The 23415-nt window shown below is 33.2% G+C and overlaps 1 protein-coding gene across 2 annotated transcripts in view; it reads right to left on the bottom strand.

Moving 5' to 3' along the window:
• Nucleotides 1-23415, bottom strand: part of LOC126768614 (protein qui-1) — a 110655-nt gene that overhangs the window by 9884 nt on the left and 77356 nt on the right. For both annotated transcript variants that reach the window (XM_050486806.1, XM_050486807.1), the window contains exons 15-22: nucleotides 20434-20612; nucleotides 6582-6705; nucleotides 4826-4937; nucleotides 4435-4713; nucleotides 2717-2888; nucleotides 2447-2565; nucleotides 2086-2346; nucleotides 1659-1829 (exon numbers count right to left, since the gene is read on the bottom strand). In XM_050486806.1, the coding sequence (XP_050342763.1) occupies nucleotides 1659-1829; nucleotides 2086-2346; nucleotides 2447-2565; nucleotides 2717-2888; nucleotides 4435-4713; nucleotides 4826-4937; nucleotides 6582-6705; nucleotides 20434-20612 (1417 nt within the window). The remainder of the gene's footprint in view (nucleotides 1-1658; nucleotides 1830-2085; nucleotides 2347-2446; nucleotides 2566-2716; nucleotides 2889-4434; nucleotides 4714-4825; nucleotides 4938-6581; nucleotides 6706-20433; nucleotides 20613-23415) is intronic.

The following is a 23415-nucleotide window of genomic DNA, read 5'->3' as shown; positions in this document are numbered from 1 at the left end:
TTTTAGTTGAAGTAAGTATACAGAGAATATTTTATAATCATCATTTATAATCAAAATAAAAGAGAATTTATCAATATTATAATTTTATATTTAATATTATAAGGGATTTAAGGGAATTTATAATTTGAGTTTATTAATATGAGTTTATTATTAATATTACAAAATATAGATAATCCAAATATTAATTATATTGAATGTATGATTACATTATTAATTAAAATAATCATAATATGATTGCTTGAAATGGGAGACAGAATGACAGCAGCATTTCCCCGTTAAAATATAATATTTCATTTCGAATTTGAAATAGAATGGTAAATAAACCGGCCCCAGCTCTTATCTGTGGAAACAAACGTCGGTCCAAGAAAACTCGACGCCCTTGGCAAAACTCAAGAATGGTGCCCCCTTAAAAACAATTTACAACAAAATAAAATACAACATAATTTATGTTTTAATTAACAAAAAACAAGAAATATAAAATATATTTATTTACTCGACGTTAGTCCAAATGCAATATCCCTATTAAAAGAAACAAATATAAAACAATTTACTTATTTGTACAGCCAAAAGCATAATTACCAATAGACAAACATGTAGTGCGTTAGCGCCGTTTTTATTTTTGTTTATGTGATTTCGATGTTCACACGATAATTCTTTAAATATTTTAAATTGTTATACAACTTAATTAAATTTAGTTTCATTTCATTTCATTCCATTGAACTACAAAAATCAGTATCAAAACTTAATATTTTAACATAAAAAGAAATGCCATCCCAGAAATTTGGGTGCCATAATTGGCCCACATGTGTAAATGTCTGGTGGAAGGTGGTTGTAAGATTATAATATTAATTTATAAATATATAGACATTAAAAACCCAACCTTTATTATGTATGAGATGACTGTCAACGCAACAGATAATTGCATAAATAATATCGCATAAATCTATGAAAATAAAAATTTAAAGCAAGTAGAACATATTCGGATGAACAATAACTTAGATATGTCTCCCAAAACATTACCTATATTTTACTGAACGTATGTCTTATTGTCACTATATATTGTACTATAGTTACAAAGTACAAAAAAGGATACTTCTAATAAGATACCAAATTTTCTCGATAATTTTATGGAAAAAATGTGTCTTATTTGCATGACTGGTATGACTAGTATTAATATTCAACAATTAAACCTTTTACTCGTAAATAATACATGACCTATATAATTAGCACGTGAAATAATATAAGTATACATATTTCCTTTCCCAGCCAACGTTTTAAATTATTCTAACCCTGCTTTATAAAGGTCACGACTGATCTGTAACTTTATGATATAATACGTGTTACAAAGTCAATGTTATAACGCATGTGTTTCCCCAATTACGTTTTGCAAATTCACATGTTATTAAATAATATGACAGTAGCCATCACTCACGTTACAAGGGTAAGGTATTTCCTTAATTAACAGATAATGCATCGGCCATTGCTAAGTGTATCGTGACTTACAGTGATAACGTCCTCCTAAATGACTAGCCCAGATGGTGAAACTCAACGAAGATGAGCCAATTTATAGAACTCGGGAACTGACTTATAAGCTATCTCCTAGACGAACAACGAATTGAATAGAGAATGAATTATACTGCAATAGGCTAACAACTTACTGCAAACTTCATATTCAGTGTTACGTCAATGCTGGTCGAAGGGAAGGTGACGGAATGCAGAACGATGCCGGAGTCCACAAGCCATACATGTACGCGTCGTGCACGATCACCTGACAGCGCTCGTCGACCGTCAGACATCATCAACAATATTTGTAGGGCCGATTGGTGACCCTGAGCATAATTATATTAATATAAATAAACTAAACAAATAAAAACCAGCTAAACTACTATAAAAATGTATAGCTTTGAGTTTAAGTAAAGCGAGTGTGGTAGACAGCATTTGACAATGCCAACGTTTGTAGTTAGAGGCAACCACTTGCCTAGATGATCAATTTACTTGTTTTATTCTCATAATATCAATGAAAAAGTAACTTTAAAATAGACATTTAAATTCATTTTTCATATTTTTTTCAATAAAGTGACTCACCTTGTACGTTAAAGATGGAGAGTTGTCTGCTAATTGCCAAACAACTACTGTTCTGTCCTCAGAGCCACTCAACACCAGGAGGTTATTGGGACTGAATGTGACGCACGTGATGTGTCCCATATGTCCGCTAAGCGTGGTCTGAAGACGATGAGTGGAAAGTTGCCAGACCCGTACTAATCCTCGAGCACAGCCGCTGGCTGCGAGTTGTCCGTCACGAGAAACTTCTAAGCAGCTTATTGGGATCAGTTCACTTTGTTCCGCCTAGTAACCAAAACGGAATTTTATATTTAGTACATTACATGATAAAAAAGAAGTTTGTAATTAGTAAGTTGTCATTAACTATTGTTTTTGGATACTATACTTGTAACATGGTAATATTCGTCGTTGATTTCGTCTGCCGTCGTTTCAATTGCTTGGTAGGTCTAAAGTTAGTCAGGTTATCTTCTGTGTGGAATGAATATATCGTGACTCTGTTGCCACCTATAAGAAAAATATAATTATGTACAAAGCCCAATCATATAGCTTAAAAATATTTTTATTAAAAAAATATATTTTAATATTGTAGCTTAGTATTTTAGGATATCATAAGCTTATGTTTTGAAATAACATAATTATATTTTCTTATACTTACCAGCAGCTAATAGGAAATGATCTTTATCAGCAATGGCGAGAGCAGATAAATCATGAGCAGCCGCTAATGTTCGAAGGAGCTGTGCGCTATGCAAGCTGTACACGTATATTCGTTGATCAGCACAACCAACGGCAGCTCTTGACGAATCGTGTCCCACGCAGAAACATTTCACCTATTAAATGAAATTATTCTTTGTATACATTTAGTAATTCTAAGAAACATAGAAAACTTCGAAAACCTGATTAATAATTCATGTGACGCTCAAGTTAAGATCTCTTAATGTGCAAATTTACCAAAGTTTTGAGCAGATTAAGATAGATGCGAAACTCACGTACGAATGATGTTTGAAAAGTTTGGCAAATATTGCTTGTTTGCAACAAGCAACATTAACTTTCTGAATTGAAATTCGTACTAAATTATAGCATAAATTTCAGTGAGATTGAACAATGCCGGCGTGAATGATTGAGTAATGCAGCAAGATGACGGTTACTCCGTCACACAGATGTGCCTAATAATACATTCAGCATATTTGCACAATTTCTCCTTTGAAACAATATATTACAACCATTAATTTTATATTCTAATTGTAAAAAGTTTTGATATATGATAAGAAATAAAAATATTAAGCTAGTAGAATATATCAATAGCTGTTTGTGAGAAAACATATCCATATAATGTATAAGGAATGTAACCTTAATGTGATAAGACTGGGAACGGTATAAGGGCACTTACTAGAAATCGACAGTAATTTGTTTCCCTTACCAAGTATAAGTGAGAGCTAAAGCAATTTAGTGATGCTCGATTATGCCGCTCCAAGAGAGAAAGAGATAGAATTTTGGTACACCGCTGCTCATTAAAACGAATTTCGCCTTGTTAAAATATTAACATTCATTCTTTTTCGGATTTCGGTTCCACGATTAATTGATTGTTTAGGATAATATAATTTATTTAAGTCTCATAAAATGAATGTTTTATTATATTTACTCTTATTTTTATTCCGAAAAAACAATAAGCAATGCAAAGAACGAAAAAGATACTACAATAAATTTAACGATTAATGTTTTGTGAGTAAATCGTTTAAATGCGATTTGAGGGTTTTGGAGAAATTTCAAATGATGTTGTTATGGTTTGTGGTAATTTATATATAATTCTTAATACAAAATTGTCTGCAAAGTGCTTTGAAGTAACTGAAAAAGTACGTTCGAGATAGAAATGTTTTTCTGTTAGTATTAGTGATTCCAATAGCGAATAAACTTTTGCAAGCGAAAGATAAAAGTTATGTTAGTTCGAAATGTTATTTGATATTCTACGTCTTTGTGCAAGAAGTAATTGGAATTGAAAAATAAATATATTCTTTACTTGTATGTTTTCTTAACTTGTAGAAAATATATAGGATTACGGAAATTTTTGTATTATTAGTAATTTTAGTATTTTTTTTATAGATAAAAAATAAGTCTGTGATGATTTAATTTTCAAAATATTATTAACAAATTATTAGCACAGTACACTATTTTTTTTAAATTAATTCGCTACTTTTAATTTCACTCGCAAATCTGCAATGCAGTAAAACGAGACTAAGAACATTTAGCAAACATTTTAATATATACAATTTTATTTTTTGAATTTGTACATGGCGTACGAAATTGAATATTTTTTTCGATTACTTTTAAATTTATTCCAATTATAGATAAGGATAAACAAAAGTTTTATAGTCTTACCTTAGCCTTATGTCTCTTCAGTACATGTAAATGCGTTCCTGTTATAAACGTTCGTATATGCAGTTCATTTTCGCCTTGAAGTGTAACCAGGAATACATTGTCTTCCGTAACTTCCATTGCGTGAATCGGAACGCCAGCTGAGACAGTGCTGAGTAGTGTAAAATTATCCACATTCCACGTGCATACGGTGCCATCTTGCGAACACGTGACCAAGATGTCGCCATCTTGGATTACTTTAACAGCCGTGACTGGTCCACGATGGTGATCAAGTTTTGTTACCTAATCAAGTTAAATTCAAATATTAATTTCATTTACTGAATTCAAGATATTTTTGCTTCTTCGATGAAAAGACGAGGTCATATATAATATTAATTATTTAAACTATGCTCACCAAAGCCCCATCAACTAATGACGTCACGATTACAGCTGAATCTTCACCGCCGCTGATAACCAGTGAACGATTGACAATAGCCGCCACACACAGCACGGGTGCTATATGCTCTCTATATAAAAAAGATTATTCTTAATAAAATATTTTTTTTATTGAAATACAATAAAAAGCACTACATTTATTAAACTATATATTTTTATAAAAAAACTTGACAGCAAACAAAACTGAAAATTGATAAACAGAGATGTAAATCCTATATGATGGCTTATAAATAAGCGTTGTTTTTAACGTACCATATTGAGATTAATCTTTATACGTAAAAAATTACTACTCAGATAAAGTTAAGTGCATGCTTTAAAAATATAGATGAAAACATAACCCTCCTTCTCGGACGGTCGGAAAAAAACAAAGCGAGTAAAGTTGGGTAGTACTCTGTTTGCGGCTTAGTACTAGAAGTCCGCTTTTATTGATCAACTTTTGTGATAAATTCTAGATAGCTTTAGATATGGCTTAACTGTTGCCTTAAGATAACTTCGTATAGCTCTTTAAGACCTAACTATAAATTAATCTTAATAAATGTTCTTGTTTTGAATAGACCCTAAAAGCTACGTTCAATTTGTATAGGTTATATACACATATCTTTTGAAAATGATTTTCAAATAATTCAGAGCATTTATGCATGAAAGATTGTATTAAATTTAAGGGTTGGCTTGTATAAAATCATGGGAATTGCTTTTTCAGAACCCTTACAGATTCTGAAGCGAGGGTCGTCTTTTGAAAATGTATTTGTTGGAAAGGATTCATATATTTTTACATTACCCTTTAAAATAACAAAAGTATCATGAAAAATAAAGATAGCATCGTATTAATGGACTAAATTTATATATATATATATATATATATAAATTTAGTCTCATTAGTCTAATTTATATATATATATATATATAATATGATTATATATATATATATATATATATATATATATATATATATATATATAACATGATTTATATATATATATATATATATATATATATATATATATATATATATATATATATATATATATAAATCATGTTATAATATGACGAGATATAACCCGAAGATAAAAATCTAAGCTGTATATTGTGGGTTAATATGTCGGCAATCAACGCCAATAAAGGTGTATAAGTCATTTGTAATTAGTGTTCAGAAACATGCAAGTTTCTTCTCAATGTTTTCCTGTCCTACCGAGCACTAACGATTATTGGATATAGCCAATGTATTTGTTTGTACTTTGTATTTAAGTAACAAGCAAACAGCACATTTAATTTAAAAGCAAAGTTTAGCGAATAAACACATTAGCCCATTAAATTGTAGATTCTAATTAAGTAATTATAATGATACGATATTCCAGATCTCTTAGAGTAACTAATTACTAACAAGAATAATTTTACGCGAGAACTTTTATCAGACAGACTGAAGAGTTATGTATTGCATTTTATATACATATATAATGTGTGCTGCTTTTCTTTTATTGTATTGTTTATTGTGGTTTATGTATTTTTTGTATTCATTTAATTAATTGTGTTTATACTCTTTGTTTCCTGAAATATAAATAAATAAAAAAAAAATATATATATATAATTAAACTCATTTTTTTTAACATCACTAACGATAATAGGTAAATATATATATATTTAACTGGATTCAAATTATTTATTTTTTATCTTCTCAAGATTTAGTCCTAATCCGAACTAAGTCCGTATATACTTACAAGATTTTCGTCTTGACAGCCAAAGTATGGAGATCCCACACAACGACGCTCGTGTCTTCAGAGCCGGTTAGTAGATACTGAGATTCGCGCGTGACGCACATACATAATATCCGCCCGGAGTGACCTGGAAATGACTTCCTTTTAACGTAAAGCAAATAACGTCTTATGTCATACTTTCATTTGATTATATTTATGATAAAGTCGTCTACGACTGGTTCCGTAACATCCTTGGAGCTAGGTTTTTTATTGTTGTTATTATTGAAATGATAGTAGATTAGTTCCCAAAGTTGGTTTATCATTGGCGATGTAAGTTATGGTTAATATTTCTTATAGCATCAATTTTTATGGTGATGAACATTTACCATTACGTAGCCCCTTTGCTACTCCGTTTAAAGATTTTATTCAAGAAAAAAAACTTATAAAAAAATAGATTGGTTTGAGTCCGAACGTGGATTTATATCATACAATATAATATTGTTCTATCATTATTATTTAGTTTACGAATCTCACAAAGACAAGCCTTAAACACATTATTGATTATGAAATGACAGACATTTAAATTTATTGTACTGAGTTGTAATTGCACCCTTACTAAACATTACAAATCAGAGAAAGCTTACGAAATCATAATTGTGTTATCAATCTTATAAATTGTTATAATGTTAATAGTGTCATAATTTTAATTTCAATTATTATTTGAAGGTGACGATCAGGATTCTGACATTCTAATGTTTTGAATTCAAGTTTTTCAAGCATAAATATATTCTATAAGCTTTCTTAATAAATAGCCTATTCAAGGCATTTTTTTTTTCAAATCGGAACAATCATTGTACTACTATAAATGTTATGTGAATCGCAGGACAGTAAATAAATTAATATATTATATAAAAAAAAATACGATGATGCTGATTATAATAATGGCCTTAAAAAACGGATTAAATCAATTGCGCAGAAAATATAGTGAATAACTGTGGGCGTAAATAATTCTATACATTAAAATGTAAGCTACACTTATCGTATCGTATTTCTTATCTGCTCTTCGTACATATTAAAAATACCTTCAACAAAGGAGTTTACATCGATATTGGAAAGGTACTTTAATATGAGGTAGGAATTCAGGTAATCAAATATATTTTGATATCTTCTAAACTGCTCTGACTAATACATTTAAAATAATAAATATATATTTTTGTAATAGTTCTCTTCAGTTTTAAAATTATTATAATGGAATAAAAAGATTCATTATATATTTTTTTATATTATTAATATTAAGAAGGCATAGGTAAATAGACCAGGTACTGATGGTAAGTGATTCTTCGTCCATAGATATAACCACTACATTAAATAAAAATAATCTTATAGACTGACAATAATTATTAAATATCCTTTAAGCCGAAAGGAATTAATTCAAAGTATTGATGATTGGCCGTTGTAATTATAAATGAGGGTGTAGGTTGGTGGAAGCTGATCAGTTTTACCAGAAAATTGTCCACGTCACTGTAGTATAATTATTATTATTATATATTATTAACTAATTAATTACAGTTATAGGAATTTACTGGTGGTAGGGCTTTGTGCAAGCTCGTCTGGGTAGGTACCACCCACTCATCAGATATTCTACCGCAAAACAGCAATACTTGATATTGTTGTGTTCCGGTTTGAAGGGTGAGTGAGCCAGTGTAATTACAGGCACAAGGGACATAAAATCTTAGTTCCCAAGGTTGGTGGCGCATTGGATATGTAAGCGATGGTTGACATTTCTTACAATGCAAATGTCTAAGAGCGTTGGTGACCACTTACCATCAGGTGGCCCATATGCTCGTCCGCCTTCCTATTCTATAAAAAAAAAAATATTGTACATACAAAATTATATATTACACTTATACATATTTATTAATACATATATATTAATAAATATGAAGATAGACTTCTTATTGGACCACCTGAGAAATAGTTACCAACACTCATATAGCCAACGCACCAACCAAGGGAACTATTAAATATATTTTGTACCTTTAGTTATACTGGCTCAGTCAGCTTTTGAACCAGAACACAGTTGGCGGTAAAATATATGACGAGAGGTACCTAGCCAGACGGGTAGACGGGCAAAAAACAATCCCACCAAGTACATATATTTATCTATTTCATTGTTCAACTTAATCTCAATTATAATATAATTCAATACAGCGCGCAAGAGACAATTATGAACGTGTGTCGTTTTGTCTTTTCAGGGGCGACAAAGCTCGTCCTGTGGGAACCACATTTATAGCGATAAACAAATCACACTAAAATATCTATTGTTTTTAAATTACGAGAAAATAGCCTGTTCTAACACCGTGCTAGTCTGTATACATGTTCGAGTATGTTTTAACATTTTTTTGCTCAGTGTGTGTCAACCCTAACATGTACGTATAGAGTTATAATAGCGATCGGGATTATGTAATACTGTTCAAAAATATATCGATAAGGTCGCGAATAAGGGTAAGGTACTCGTAATCTCTGAACATATATATATTAATAAGACTCAATATTTGTCAACGTTTGCTCATCTCTCAGATTGTACTGAATAGAGCTTTATAAGTTTTCTTGTATAAAGGCGTTAGATTTATAATGTTTTTATTATTATGAAGGCGTTTATTACTTTGTCCATGTGTAATTATTTAAGTCGTAAAAGCCTGCCCTAATATATATATATATAAATCATTTACTATAGTTTACTGTTGTAATATAAAACATAGAAGTAAATTAATTAAATATTTAATTTTTAGGTTTTTTTACTATAATTATTTTGCTCAAATTTTGTCCGTTCTCGCTATATTTAACTCTAAGCTACTACACTAAATACAATATAAAACTTTTATAATTGTTTTTCATTATAGTATGCTAATTAAATTTTAATAAAAACATTATTAGATATTTATAATATAATCGTTAGGGTGTGAGTCGAAAGAAAAAGTTATAATAATGTTAATTTTTATATTCGCAAAATGAAATCTCAAAGCTAAAGTCGAAAATATAAAATTATAAATTGAAATTATGTTTAATAATATAAGCAATGATAATATGTATAAGTCTGTATATAAGTATAACTTCTTCAGGTTTGGGCCCTACACTCCAGCCTGTCCCTACTTAACAAGGGGCAGGTGCGTGATGCAGCAGGGAGGGTCCGTGGTGGACTTATCGTTCGCTACGCCTGTCACGGCGCGCAGAGTGAGAAATTGGAAAGTGGAGGAGGAGGTGGAGACTCTGTCGGATCATAGATACATCTTATTTGAGATCTCCACCTCTTGCAGGCCCGTGGAACCTCTGAGGATGCCAACCACGCTCCCCAGGTGGTCCCTTGGCCAGCTGGATCGTGAGCTGGTCAGGGAAGCTGCTATCGTGCAGCGGTGGGGTTCCGCGGAAAGGAGGGAGGGTGCCAGTGTCGACGAGCTGGCGGACGGTATGCGCAGCGCTCTAAAGGAGGTGTGCGATGTGGCCATGCCGAGGACCCGGCGCAGGCTACCGCGCCGCCAGGTATACTGGTGGTCACCCGAAATAGCGGAGCTTCGGGCGACATGTAACCGGGCGCGGAGGGCATACGTCCGCTGTCGCAGGCACAACGGCCTCGACGCGGATTTGGAGGGACGGCTGTGGGTCACTTATAGCCAGCTGAAAAAGGAGCTGCATCAGGTGATAAGTCAAGCTAAGGAGAGAGCAAGGGAGGAGTTTCTGGTGGGCCTGAACAGGGACCCGTGGGGACGCCCGTACCGTGGTGTGCGAGGAAAGTTCCGCACACACTGCGACGGAAACGTTGCTGCCGGATCTCCTCCTGCGACTGGTTGGTGAATTATTTCCCCAACCAGGCGAACACGTCCCACCAAGTATGCCCCCTCGCTCTGTAACAGATGACAGTGCGGCTTCACCACACGTTACGGAGCGAGAGATGGAGATGGCCACCTCAACGAGGTGGGGCCGGGTCTTTCAGAGGCTCAGTACGGGTTCAGGGAGGGTCGATTAACCATTGACGCCCTGGACGCCCTAAAGACCTGGACCACCGAGGCGGTGGCCCGAGGAGACGTAGTCCTGGCGGTATCGCTGGAGGGCCGGAAACACCATGTCGGCGTTTATACGCTGGCGTGGTACGCTCCATGGCGTTGTACGGTGCACCCATTTGGGTGGATGCTCTGACCGCTCGTAACAGAGCTTTTCTGCGGAGGCCGCAAAGAGTCATAGCGGTGAGAGCGATACGTGGGTACCGTACGGTGTCATGGATGGCAGCGACACTTCTCGCGAGCGATCCGCATTGGGAACTCCAGGTGGAGGTGCTTGCAGAAGTGCACCGGTTCCGGGTGGAAACGAGGTCAAGCGGCGTCCGTCCAGGGTCGGCGGAGGTTGAGCGAGTCAGGGCCCTAGCCCAGCGAGCCTTGATTCGCAGGTGGGAGGAGGACCTGAGGTCCCCCTCGGCAGGCCTAGTGACAATGGAGGCGGTCCGCCCCCACTTGAGTCGCTGGGTGGAACGGAGTCACGGCACACTCACATTCAGGCTGACGCAGGTACTTACCGGACACGGTTGTTTCGGTAAGTACCTGCACCGGATAGCGAGGCGGGAGGTGACACCCTCTTGCCATGAGTGTGTTGCGCCTTCGGACACAGCGTGCCACACTCTGATGGAGTGTGCCGCTTGGGGACCTCAGCGCCTGTCCCTGGCGGCCTTAGTTGGTGAAGACCTCTCGCTGCCGAGTGTGATAAACGCCACGCTTGGTAGCGAGAGGTGCTGGTTGGAGACGGTCTCCTTCTGCGAAAATGTCATGTCGCAGAAGAAGGCAGCGGAGCGGGAGCGTGAGGAGAGAGCCTCCGTTGACTCGCTTCGCCGAAGAAGACCGAGGAGAAGGCGTCGGTACTATGCGCATCTTCTCCTCCCACCGTAAGTGTTGCCGGGGTTAGGGGGTCTTTGTACCCTGAGAACCCCCTAGGATTTGGAGGCCTGCAGAGGCGGGCCAACTGTCGGAGCGTCACGGTAGTATGCGCAAGCGATCCCGTGACGCCCCTCGAAAAGGCGGTGTGGGTACCGCTGGTTTTTTAGTGGGTATTCCGGCGCATCGGTGCCGGCGAGTCCCACATACCCCCCCCCCACTTCGAGTGGGGGAAACGCGTAAACGCGTTTTTCCATCGAAAAAAAAGCTCGTCTGGGTAGGTACCACTCACTCATCAGATATTCTACTGCAAAACAGCAGTACTTTATATAGTTGTGGTCCGGTTTTTAAGGGTGAGTGAGCCCGTGTAATTACAGGCATAACATCTTAGTTTCCAAGGTTGGTGACGCATTGACATTTCTTACAATGTCTATGATCGTTGGTGACCACATACCATCAGGTGGCCCATATGTTCGTCCCTCAACCTATAATATAAAAAAAGAGTAATGGTTCGTGTAATTTTTAACATCGGTTAAATAGTAATTAATATCCAGATATTGCTTCATAAAATTCTAATAATCTACATAATACTGTAAAATTAATATATTTTCAACAATAGAATATTCTAGACGGTATTTTCTCTATTAGGAAGTTTAGGACTCCGGTCAACAGAGAAGCTAAATTAAATTTGCTTTGTTGAGCGTATAGATTTAGCTAAGTCGCGTAAACCCGTGTAATTACTATGATAGCTACTATAATGAAATTTATCATCAACCGTTTGAATATGATTTTGTTTTAATCGATATCTCAAAAGTTTGTCTAAATAATTACTTGGTACTACTAAGCACCTGAAAAAATAGGCTTTTATATTTCGCGCGCACGATGCTGCGGGCGAAAACAAGTACAGAATATAACGAACTAACACAATGGTATTAAAAGATAAATGGAATAACGTTTATATGATATATAGAATACCGCCTGCCTGATCACAATCCCACTAGGAATACTTTTCCTAGAAAGATTTAGATAGATTTTGTGAATCCACGCCACCACCCAGGGTGTTAAGGCATTTACGTGATCGATTGATGGATGTCCGTTACGAAATTCTCTTAGTGGGCTCTTTCGCTAACCACGGGTCGAGATATATAAGCGTAATATCTAAGAGCTAAATTACTACTTCAATGTTATAATTAACTCGTATCCATCACAAACATTTCCAGCACAGTAAATATAATAAGATTGCTTTTCATAAATTTTAGATCTTGCTCGTATGTAATAAAACTTAACTAAAGTTTTATTACGTAATATAATATATCTATTTATAATGTATGTATGAAACATATACTAGTTTTTAAATACATTTTGACACATCTGCGAGTATCTCTATTATGTCAAAAATATCTCAAGATTATAGAGATTCAAAGATACTTTTTATAATGATAAAACTTTAACTAAAAAATTGATAAAAGACTAAATCTCGGTTTGGTGTGATAGTTTTAACCCATATCAACCATTTATCACGCTTATTATGAAGAGGTAAGTTAACATGAAACTTTCATATTAATTGTTGGGTTTGTATATTATGACTAGCTATCGTCTCAGCTTCGCACGTGTAGATAAGAAAAAAATGTATTTTGGAAAGGATTCGGGTAAAATCCGTTCGTAATAGGCGTCTACGTCGAGGAAGGAGTAACTGTGACAAATTTCAAGTCAATCCGGTGGGTAGTTTATGATCTCGTGATGAGTGATATTTCGCTATATACAAATATATTGAGACAATTGTTGGTTAAAGCGCTTTTGGAGAGAACGCTGTCAAAACTATAACAGATAGTTATAAACTTTGCACAAGAGATTTATCGGTCTTCAAAATGTCTACGGAAATTCAGCGACAGCATATTCTTATGTTCAGCATATACATCATATCTTCTATAGATAACTCTTCGTTACCATTTTTATGTTTAAAAAAGGGAAAAAGTTTAATTTGTCACAAAGTATAAATCGTTAAAGATGTAGTTAAAGATATATTTCGAGATATTTAAATGAACATCAGGACAGTACGTGTATAGATTAGTTCACAAATTTTTAGAACACATTTTTTATGAAATAGCACGGAAAAATGAATTCAAGGCGGGATGTTATATATGTATATAGACGTTGTAATAAAAATACAATAAGAACATCAACAATTTATAATACGGCAAGGACAATATTATTAAATTACCATTTTGTGATCGCCCGTCGTAAAGGATATTTCTAGACGACGATTCACTGATATTGGAATACTGGCTTGAAACGTGAGTCGACTGCGATTCAAATTGCAATATACGTATTTTGTTGAAAATAAAATGAGGTATGGAAAAGCTATATGCATGTTGCACGCAACGTTCCTTGCGTAATTTATTTTTAATTTAATGTATGTACATAATATTATTAATGTTATTTACTTGAATAAAGAAAAAAAAATTGCGGATGATTTGTCATTATCGTCATTTGCTTGCACTTATTACCTGACCTATTTTCTGTTTCTATTTCTAGTCATTTCCTCAGTCACTTCCTTCTTAAAAGAAGGAAGGATTACTCCACTCACATAAAGCAATTAAATTTTTTTCTGACTTTTACTTGTAAGTATTGTGGAACCTTCGGTGCCTAGATATAATGATATAAGTAGGCGTTCGTATGCATATTATTCTATTTATATAAATAAAAATATAATAGTTTGTACGTTTTTATGCGTTCTTAAAATATTTCATCCGATTGTTATGAGACTGAATAAAAATCAATTATTCCTTTGTCCTTCAATAGAAACTTTCTATGTATAATAATAATAATAGTATTACCTGTGCGAAGCCAGGACGGTAAGCTACTTATATATAAAAATATATTTTTGTATATCTCTTTGAGATTAACACACTGACATTGGTCGATTACCATGAAATTGGCACATAATGTTCTTTTTCATGAAGATTTTTATTACTTTGTTGTGACTCGCCACTATGTGATTCTGTAGCAAATCATCTTTTAGACAGTTAAACTCAATCAATATAGAGATAGCGATGTCTTATAATTCTTTATATTTGAAAATCTTATATTATTTAAACCAGCAAACAACAATGTTAACAGGAGTTTTTACACTATTCTTGTAGTATAACATTCATTATATATACATATTTTTTTTGTTAATATTTAATAATAAATAAAATATATACTTGATATATAATTAGCTACGATAGTTTTAAACGATATCAAAATCCACTTAACGCAGAAAGTTAAATAACGAGTTATTCAAATTATTAATTAGTTTTCAAACTGTATTTTAAAACCTGCCAAATAAACAAAGGACCGAAAGCAATATTAATGAGAGCTTGGTATTGATCAATTAAATTTAATATCGTATACTCGCCGCCCAGTACAGTTTGACGCAATAATTATCGGGAGGTCTAAAATTAATAGCATTAACATTTCCAAGGAATCTATTAAGATTGTAATACTGGATTTAGCTAATCCTTATTAATACTGAGATTGTCCAGTGGTTAAGGCACAAGAATATTAACCCAAGGTTGCGGGTTTGAACCCGGGTAAGCGTTTATGATTTATCATTAGTATTTGTGTCTTTTTCACCTCGTAATCGATAATGAAGAAAAACATCGTATAGGTGGCGTGTGCAGGAAGAAAATCTGCCACGTGTATGGGATGGATTAGCGTGGATGAATGAACCTATGTCCAGCAGTGGGACCTTTACAAACTATTACCAATACTTTACTTATTACTACTTGCATTACCTTGTAAACCTGACATTGATTTATTATATCTTTAGTTAAGAGACACGTAGCTAAAATTTTATTCAAAAAATAACTTGAGTAGTACTTCTATTTATAAACATCGAGTTAGTATAATACATTTAAACATATTCATCGAGCGAGTTTAGATATCGATTTAATTCCCCAGGTGTCTGAAACGACTTTTCCGTTATACAGAAAATAATTGGAAAATCGTGAGTTTCATTTTAAACATGATAAAGAATCAAATCCACCCATAACATTAATCGCCTTGGGTTGGGTCAAAATTGCAATTTTACTCGAAGCTCTTCCCATTTATATATGGATCCGAACTTAGTTGGTTTTACCGTTCTAATGTATCACTTACTAAAACAGATTTAGAACTGCTCTCTGCTACCTACGGTTTATAAAGGATTATTTGCTGAAAAATCGATAACTTTACGTATTGTGTAATCGAGCTAGTAGATATAGAATACAATACGACTTATGTAGAAATAAAAATTGTTAGTAATTATCTGAATAAATAAAATATATGTAAAAACTTTTTGATTACGTCATCAAAATGTTTTTTTTTTTGACAATCAAAGAACAGACAAATTTGAAATTTGACATATCTTCCTTATTAGGTCAACGTCAAGCTATCACCGGTGCGGCATGTTGTTCTATCTAGACGGGTAGAATATAAGTTAAACAAGAAAGAAAACCACATAGCCTATTCCAAACAGAAAATAAATTAAGACGAATAAGTAACGTTGACGTTGGATAAACGCGACAATATTGGATCGAGATCTCCAATACTCCATGATGTTCATTATGGATTCGCGAAAAATTACGTCTTGTATGGCGAAGTTGCTATCGAAATTATGGAATTGAAATGGATACATGTACTTCAGTGGAATTATGTTGTATTATAAATAAATAAATATTAATCAAGAACTGTTTATAGTGTATAATAAAGGTGTTATTCGATTCGATAAAGGGCTTCTTCGATTGTAATAGGTTATAATGTAATATATTCAGAGTTAGTGAACAGGGTGGTAGGGTTTTGTGCAGGTCCGTCTGGGTAGGTACCACCCATTTAACACATATTATACCGCCAAACTGCAATACTTAGTATTGTTGTGTTCCGGTTTGGAGGGTGAGCTAACCAATGTAACTACAGGCACAAGCGACATTGTAATTTCTAAGGTTAAAACGACGATCTAAAAATACTTGTAAGAACCCACTTAAAAATAATGTTATATCCATTCAAGGTTTTGGACTTTTGATACGGTGCACTAAAATAAACACTGTTTACTTATCCTTTCCAAGACAGTTCTCAACTGTCTCTGCAAAAATAAAAATATAGGTACTTGATTCTATATTCCACTCGTACGAAGTCGCGGGCAAAAGCTAGTTATTCAATAAATATTTGCTAAAATAGCTCAGTCAATGAAACCTGTTGATTTTATCCGAAGGTCGTGGTTTAAATATGGACAAGCAACTGAGTTTTCATATACTTTATTTTTCGCAGTTTGTTATTAATCTCAAGTTTGGCATGTGTCGGATGAAATTCAGCCACATGAATAATCACCGTAATACGCAGTCGCAGAATGGTAGGATAATTCAAATCATCTCTAAGCACGTCTTTACAGACTGTTACTTCACATATAATTATATTACATTTAGCTTAGTTCTCTATGAACTTAAAATGAACGCAACAATATGTCTTATAGTAGTGTTAATCATATCATAAATATGTTAAGGTATTTAATTTTTTTTTACATTTATTTATTTATTTTGACACTTTATTGCACCCAAACTTAAAACTAAAAATTACAATATTTAAACAAAAAAAAAAAAAAAGTTGCATGAGGTGCAACAGGCGGCCTTATTGCTAAGCAGCGATCTCTTCCAGGCAACCTATGGGCAGAGGATCATAATATTTATAAATGGGAAGGGTACAAGCCAGTTTACCTATATACTACATACATAATACATACATACATATATATACTACACTACTATTATATATAATATAAATATACATATATATATATACTATAATAAATACATACATAAATAAATACATAATATATATATAATAAAAATAGGAGATATAACAAAACAAAAAATTAACAACGACAACGACTGCTTAGTATTAATAATGCGACAAGTAAAAGTCCTTAACCATACTTTTAAAAACGTACATACATTTTTACATTGTGAATTCTTTAAATAATTCTCAGTAACAAAATTAATTTACTAATCGTTGAAAAAAGAAAACATTAATTTACTTAAAATGCTGTTGTTTGTTACCCTCAAAATATGTTACGTTATTTCATCTGCGGAATCATATCAATAGATTACTTGTTTTTGCACTAAGTGATTGCCATCTGACCTACCCCTGTGGGTAACACGGTCATGTATTGAATCAGAACTACTATTTACTAAATGACTATTATTGCAGATATGTTGTGTTCATATATAAAATATATTTATATGTTTATATTTTGAATTTAATTGTGTATATTTCAAACTAACCACTTTCGTTAAGGTTTTTTTTTCTAGAACTCGACTATAAATCCCATAATATTTTTATGTATATTTAAATTTATTGTTAAAAGAGTTGAATTAGATAGTAATAAAAATAATGTTCTTGCAATTCGGTATATGTGAGAAAAGTGAAACCTTGTTGAGTTAGAAACGTTTCACTCAAACGTTACATATAGAAACGTTTTCCTCAAATTCGACCTTGAAATGTTACTCACGTTTTCCTTATTACGTCACGCCAAAGGAAATTTCTCTACAATAAGTCATCAGTCTTTTTTAAATAATAATATTATAATAATAGTAATCATTTTCTAAATGTATAACTGATATCTACCATTTAAGTGTAAAGCTTTCCTTCCTAGCAAAGTAGGATCGGCAAAGTAGTAACGTAAAAAGCATCTAGATCGAACCTATAATCCTTAAATCGCGAGACTCGTACGCTATTGGCGCTTCGTTTCTACCCATCGTGTAGGAACCGTGCCAACTGTCAATCTATCAAGATTTAGGCGTAGCTTTCCATTAAGCTTTGCAGTCAGCAGTTTGTAATGTTCAAATAGAAGTAAAGTAGAAATTTTGTTTTAATTGGCGGACGTCGAAACACGCCACCTGATGGTAAGTTGCCACCTCCGCCTATAGACATTGGCATTGTAAGAAATACTAACCATCCCCTACATCGCCAAACCGCCACCAACCTTGGGTACTAAGATATTATGTCCCTCATGCCTGTAGTTACATAAGCTCACTCACCCATAAAACCTTTGCAAAATAAAGTTTTGCAGCAGAATATCTGATGAGTGGGCGGTACTGATTCAGACGAAATTGCACAAAGCCCTACCACTAGTACTAACTGTAGGTGTTTTTAAAACACAAATAAGGTTGCTGAGTAATGTAAATACTGGATCTTGTTTCTTAATTAAGTGTACGTCGGGTATATGTTGTTACTTTTACGTTAAGAGAATGCGTATCACTTGTGAATTTTTTCCTTTGTTTAATTTGTTTTGTATGGGAATTAATCATTAGCTTAATTGGAAAAATTATGTATTTTATAAATAAATTATATGTTTGAAGAACACAACGGTTCTCATTATACACTATTTTTTCTATTAATAATATCAGCGCCTTATAAGACGAATAATGAAGAAAATTGTCATCAATAAATAATTTGGCTTTACTTCATTTTTCCACCAATGCACGATTATTATAACATCCATTATAATTTTACTATTGGCAATATAATTTCACATAATTTTGTAAATTTTCGTGTTCGGTTACGCACCGATTTCGATTATATTGTTATGTTATTGCATTCAGATACAAATTAAAATAAATATATAGCTTATTAAATAAGCTTCTTTATCATCGCGATTTCGCCTGCGCGTGAAGTGTTAGGTACATTTTCCTTTTGTATGTCCTTGATCCGTCCTATACCCTGACAACGTTTATGCAAAAAATCATGATGATCGGTCGAGTAGTATAGGCGTGAAAGCGTAACAAACAAATAAATAAACAAAGGGATAGTTTATATATCTTATAGTGGAAAAGTGTACGAAGATGGTGACCATTTACTAGGTGGCCAGCAAGTCAATTGAAATAAATAAAAAACTACTAGACTAAATAAGACACGATATTTATCCTCAGCATATTCACCCTATTTATCAATGTATCTGTAACGAAACTTGTTCCAAGTTAATTTAATACAAGTTGCAACGTTAAGACAACGGATTTACGTTTGTTAATTAAACATAAGGTGGGATGAGAGAACAGCTGTTAATATAGTGCGCTCACAAAGAAGTTTCATGCGTCAGAATCTGGAACAAGGCTTAGGGTTTTTACGTAGCGTTTGTGTTTTGTTTCATCAACTATGTCATATACAAATACTTAAATCGTAAGGTCTATACTTATATACGTATATTAAATGTTAGGTATATCAGATGTTTAATGTTGTAACGATCACTTCAGTTATGGAGTCGTGATGAGGTGATAGGTTAATACCTACTATGTTAATACATGTTTATACATAAAAGTATAGTATTCATACAATTATAACAACAACAAGCTAATACTCAGCTTCACTAATCTGAGTAGTCACTGTAATGACAGGATTAGTAATATCATCGTGAGTCAATGAAACCTTCAAAAAAATATAAAGGTTTGTTTGCCAAAGATTATTATACGTGTAGCATAGCGACTTTTAGATAAAACACACATTGGAAATGAAAAAATCACCTCGAGGCAGTTTGAAATATAAAAATAATAAATTGTAAACAACCGTTACAAAAATGTTGAGAAACATAATTCCACGATAATGATTTTCAATGATATTATGAAATAAAATAAAAATAATAGAAGTTTGCATTTACTGTAATCTAACAAATTTTAAATAAGTAGGTAGATGTAAAAAAATTACGTTATCGTAAACATACTACTACCCATAATTGACTATTTTTCTAATATTACGATGTACTACATATTAGCATGTCACTTTAATATTGTATATAGTCATCGGGAGAGACAAATGTCTGAGCCACAGGCTCGATTTAGTTAAGGCGCTTATACCCATTGAATAAGTACGTAATTGTAATGTATCCATGTTATGGACCCTAAATATATAAATTATTGTTTGTTAAGTAAATAAAAATTTAAGCTTACCTTTGAAAGTATGCACTTTCGAATTAGACATCACGTGCCATAGCTGCGGATCACCAGCAGAGGGTGCCAGCACCAAGTGCTGTCCTGATGGTGCGAGTTGGAGTAACCGCACTCCAGCTCCTGGAGTTGAACCACCCACTGATACTACTCGGACCGTTGATGCTATTGGTGGATGTAGCCTGTTAAGAAAGTTTGACATCAGATGGCTCATAAATACTCTAGGTGCAAACAATAAACTTTTGGTGATAGTAGAGCTAGTTCAGTGTTCGCGTATAGATTCAGAATTGCGATTCAACGGAAATAGAATCCGCATTCTTACACCATTCCACGCGGTTACCATCTGTAAAGTAGCATTTTTTTAATTTTGATTTGTGAATATTCATAATTCTCATTCAAATAAAATATTGATTCTTTAATATCCCCGAAAAAAGCTTTGTTCGACATTGTAAATATTTATTATTGACAAAATATTATTATTAGTACAGACGAGAATTCAATATCGGACAAACATATAAACGTTTTTTAGCGAAACAGTTAAACTCTGATTCATCTCATTCGGTCATTATTGATTTGACATTTGAAAGAAGAAGACACATTACTTAACTAATCACTTGCTAAACAACGTTTATAAGTGAGGCTGTATTTGTTATAATATAAGTGATGCAAGAAAGAAAACATCCAATCCGTTAGATATCGAATAAGACAAGGCGAATGATGATGAATTATTTATTGGAAACTGGATATACGGAGATGCGTTTAAATATTTTTAATTTAGTTCTAAATATATTTTTACATATTTGTTATCAAAACAACAATAGAAAAGGCTTATATTATAATAAGTTTAATTTCAACCAATTAAGGAATTCAAGACCAGGAAAGAGATCCCATTTATACGTAATCCTTGACATACGCCAAGAACGTAAACGTCCATATAACGATCGAAGCAATTTATTTAAACGATCCTCACCTTGTACCATCGATGAGGTTGAGAAAGCTAATAAGAGAGATAAACAAAGCGATTAGCGGGTTACTTGTCGTTTCAATCTACATCGACAAGCCCCTAATAGATGTGTGACAATTTGCTTCTTAGTGTGAGTGAGGTGAGCGAATTTACAGGTTACTAATTCTATAGGAATCTATCTTTATTTTATATAATATAAGTATTATTTGTCACATTCACAAAGATATCATCTGTGTGCTTTTTGTGTAATATATATATATATATATATATATATATATATATTTAAATGAACCTAAAAAATAAGTACTGATAAGATTCTAATTCGATACTTTTATTCTGCCATCAAATGACATAAATCATGTATGAAATATTTATACAGTTATCATAATATATGATGTATTTACAATATACTTGAGAACTAGTATGTCTCCCATGCAGATAGTTTTTCGTCATTGAGTACGTTTGGTTTGATCGACATCGGTTAGGACAACATCATTTTCATCGCAAAAATTAAAAATCAACAACACGAATTCTACACTTTTTATCATATATAATCTTGTATGTAATACTATGAATTTTTATTTTTAATATAAATTTTAAATTAATTACTTAGCAAATATCATAAGTTCATTAATTTTAAAAGCAAATGTCATATCATTTTCGTTTACCATAATAAGAAAATCGTGTTTCAAAAACGTTAAAATACGGCCTGTTTTTACCATTTTGTGTACAAAGGATGCGGGTAGCAGGTGCGGTTTGGTTTGTTCGGCGGCCTTTAGGTCGTTGGGTTAATACCACAATCACTATAAGTATACAATACATACGCTTTTATTATTAGGGAACGCTATTAATTCAATAACATGACGGCTTTTATTGAAATTAATGAGCATTGACAACAAGCATGACATTTGAAGATTATTCACTCTGAAGAAATGTAACGATCATTTATAAATACAGTCATATATTTTTTAGAACAAAGTATTTATATTACTTACTATTTTTCTGATAGTAAATATAATTTATAATAAAAAAATATACAACGTATCCTTTGAATTTATTTTACTTTCGAAATTTCTACATTTATATTACTATTGAAACCATGTTTATTTTATGTATATACTGCAGGATTAGAAGTAGGACGTCAATACAAATTTAGTCGCCACCCGGCTACCGCAATCATCAGTATAAAGTAAAACATATGACTGGGGACTCAATTTACATATTTCCACAATGGCTTATCGAGGGTTGCAGCGAATTATTCCATTTTTAAATGTCAAAAACTAAATATAAAATATTTATATTTTTAATCGATTGTCATATCAAAAGTATTTGCGATGTTTGTGTGGACCATACTTAAAGTAAAAGTATCCTATGCGTTTTCTTCAGGAGTTGTGACGTCATTAGAAACAAAAAATGGCGGCCAATAGAAGTATAGCGTAGGATGCGGATGAGTATGTATATTGTTATTATGGAAAAGAATAAGCTGTTGTGTATAATAATATATATACACTTGCTTTCTAAAATGAAAATTCAATTTTAAGTTGTATTGTTTCTTCAGAATTGGATTTGAACTATAAATTCTTGTTTTAAGAGTATATCTCGTTTGGCTCATTAACTAAACTTTGCAAAGTTAGTTGACATTTGCGTTACTGCTCTGCTTTGCCGGCTCGTAATGAGACGTTTTATATAGCGAGACGTTATATACAGCGAAATTAGAGACTAGCTAAATGCGTGGGATAGTTTTATTTACAAATGTACAAATAAGTACTACTTAGTAGATAAGCATTTGCTTAATAATTTAATCGTTCATTTGACGCCGCCGGAGGTTGTGGGTTCGATTCCCACTCAGGACAGTTTGTTCTTGTTTTTATTTCTCTAGTGTTTTAAAATTTCAAATCAACACCTACATAATCTAAAATTGTTAATTCTATTGTGAAGTATGAATTACGTTACGCAGCTTTCAAATTATCGATATATATATTATACTTATACCTATATCAATGAAACTTCATGCTAACTAT

The sequence above is a fragment of the Nymphalis io genome, chromosome 5 (genome assembly GCF_905147045.1).
Source record: "Nymphalis io chromosome 5, ilAglIoxx1.1, whole genome shotgun sequence".
Lineage (NCBI taxonomy): Eukaryota > Metazoa > Arthropoda > Insecta > Lepidoptera > Nymphalidae > Nymphalis > Nymphalis io.
The sequence above is the reverse complement of the archived record's forward strand: the minus strand, read 5'-3'. Positions and strand labels throughout refer to the sequence as shown.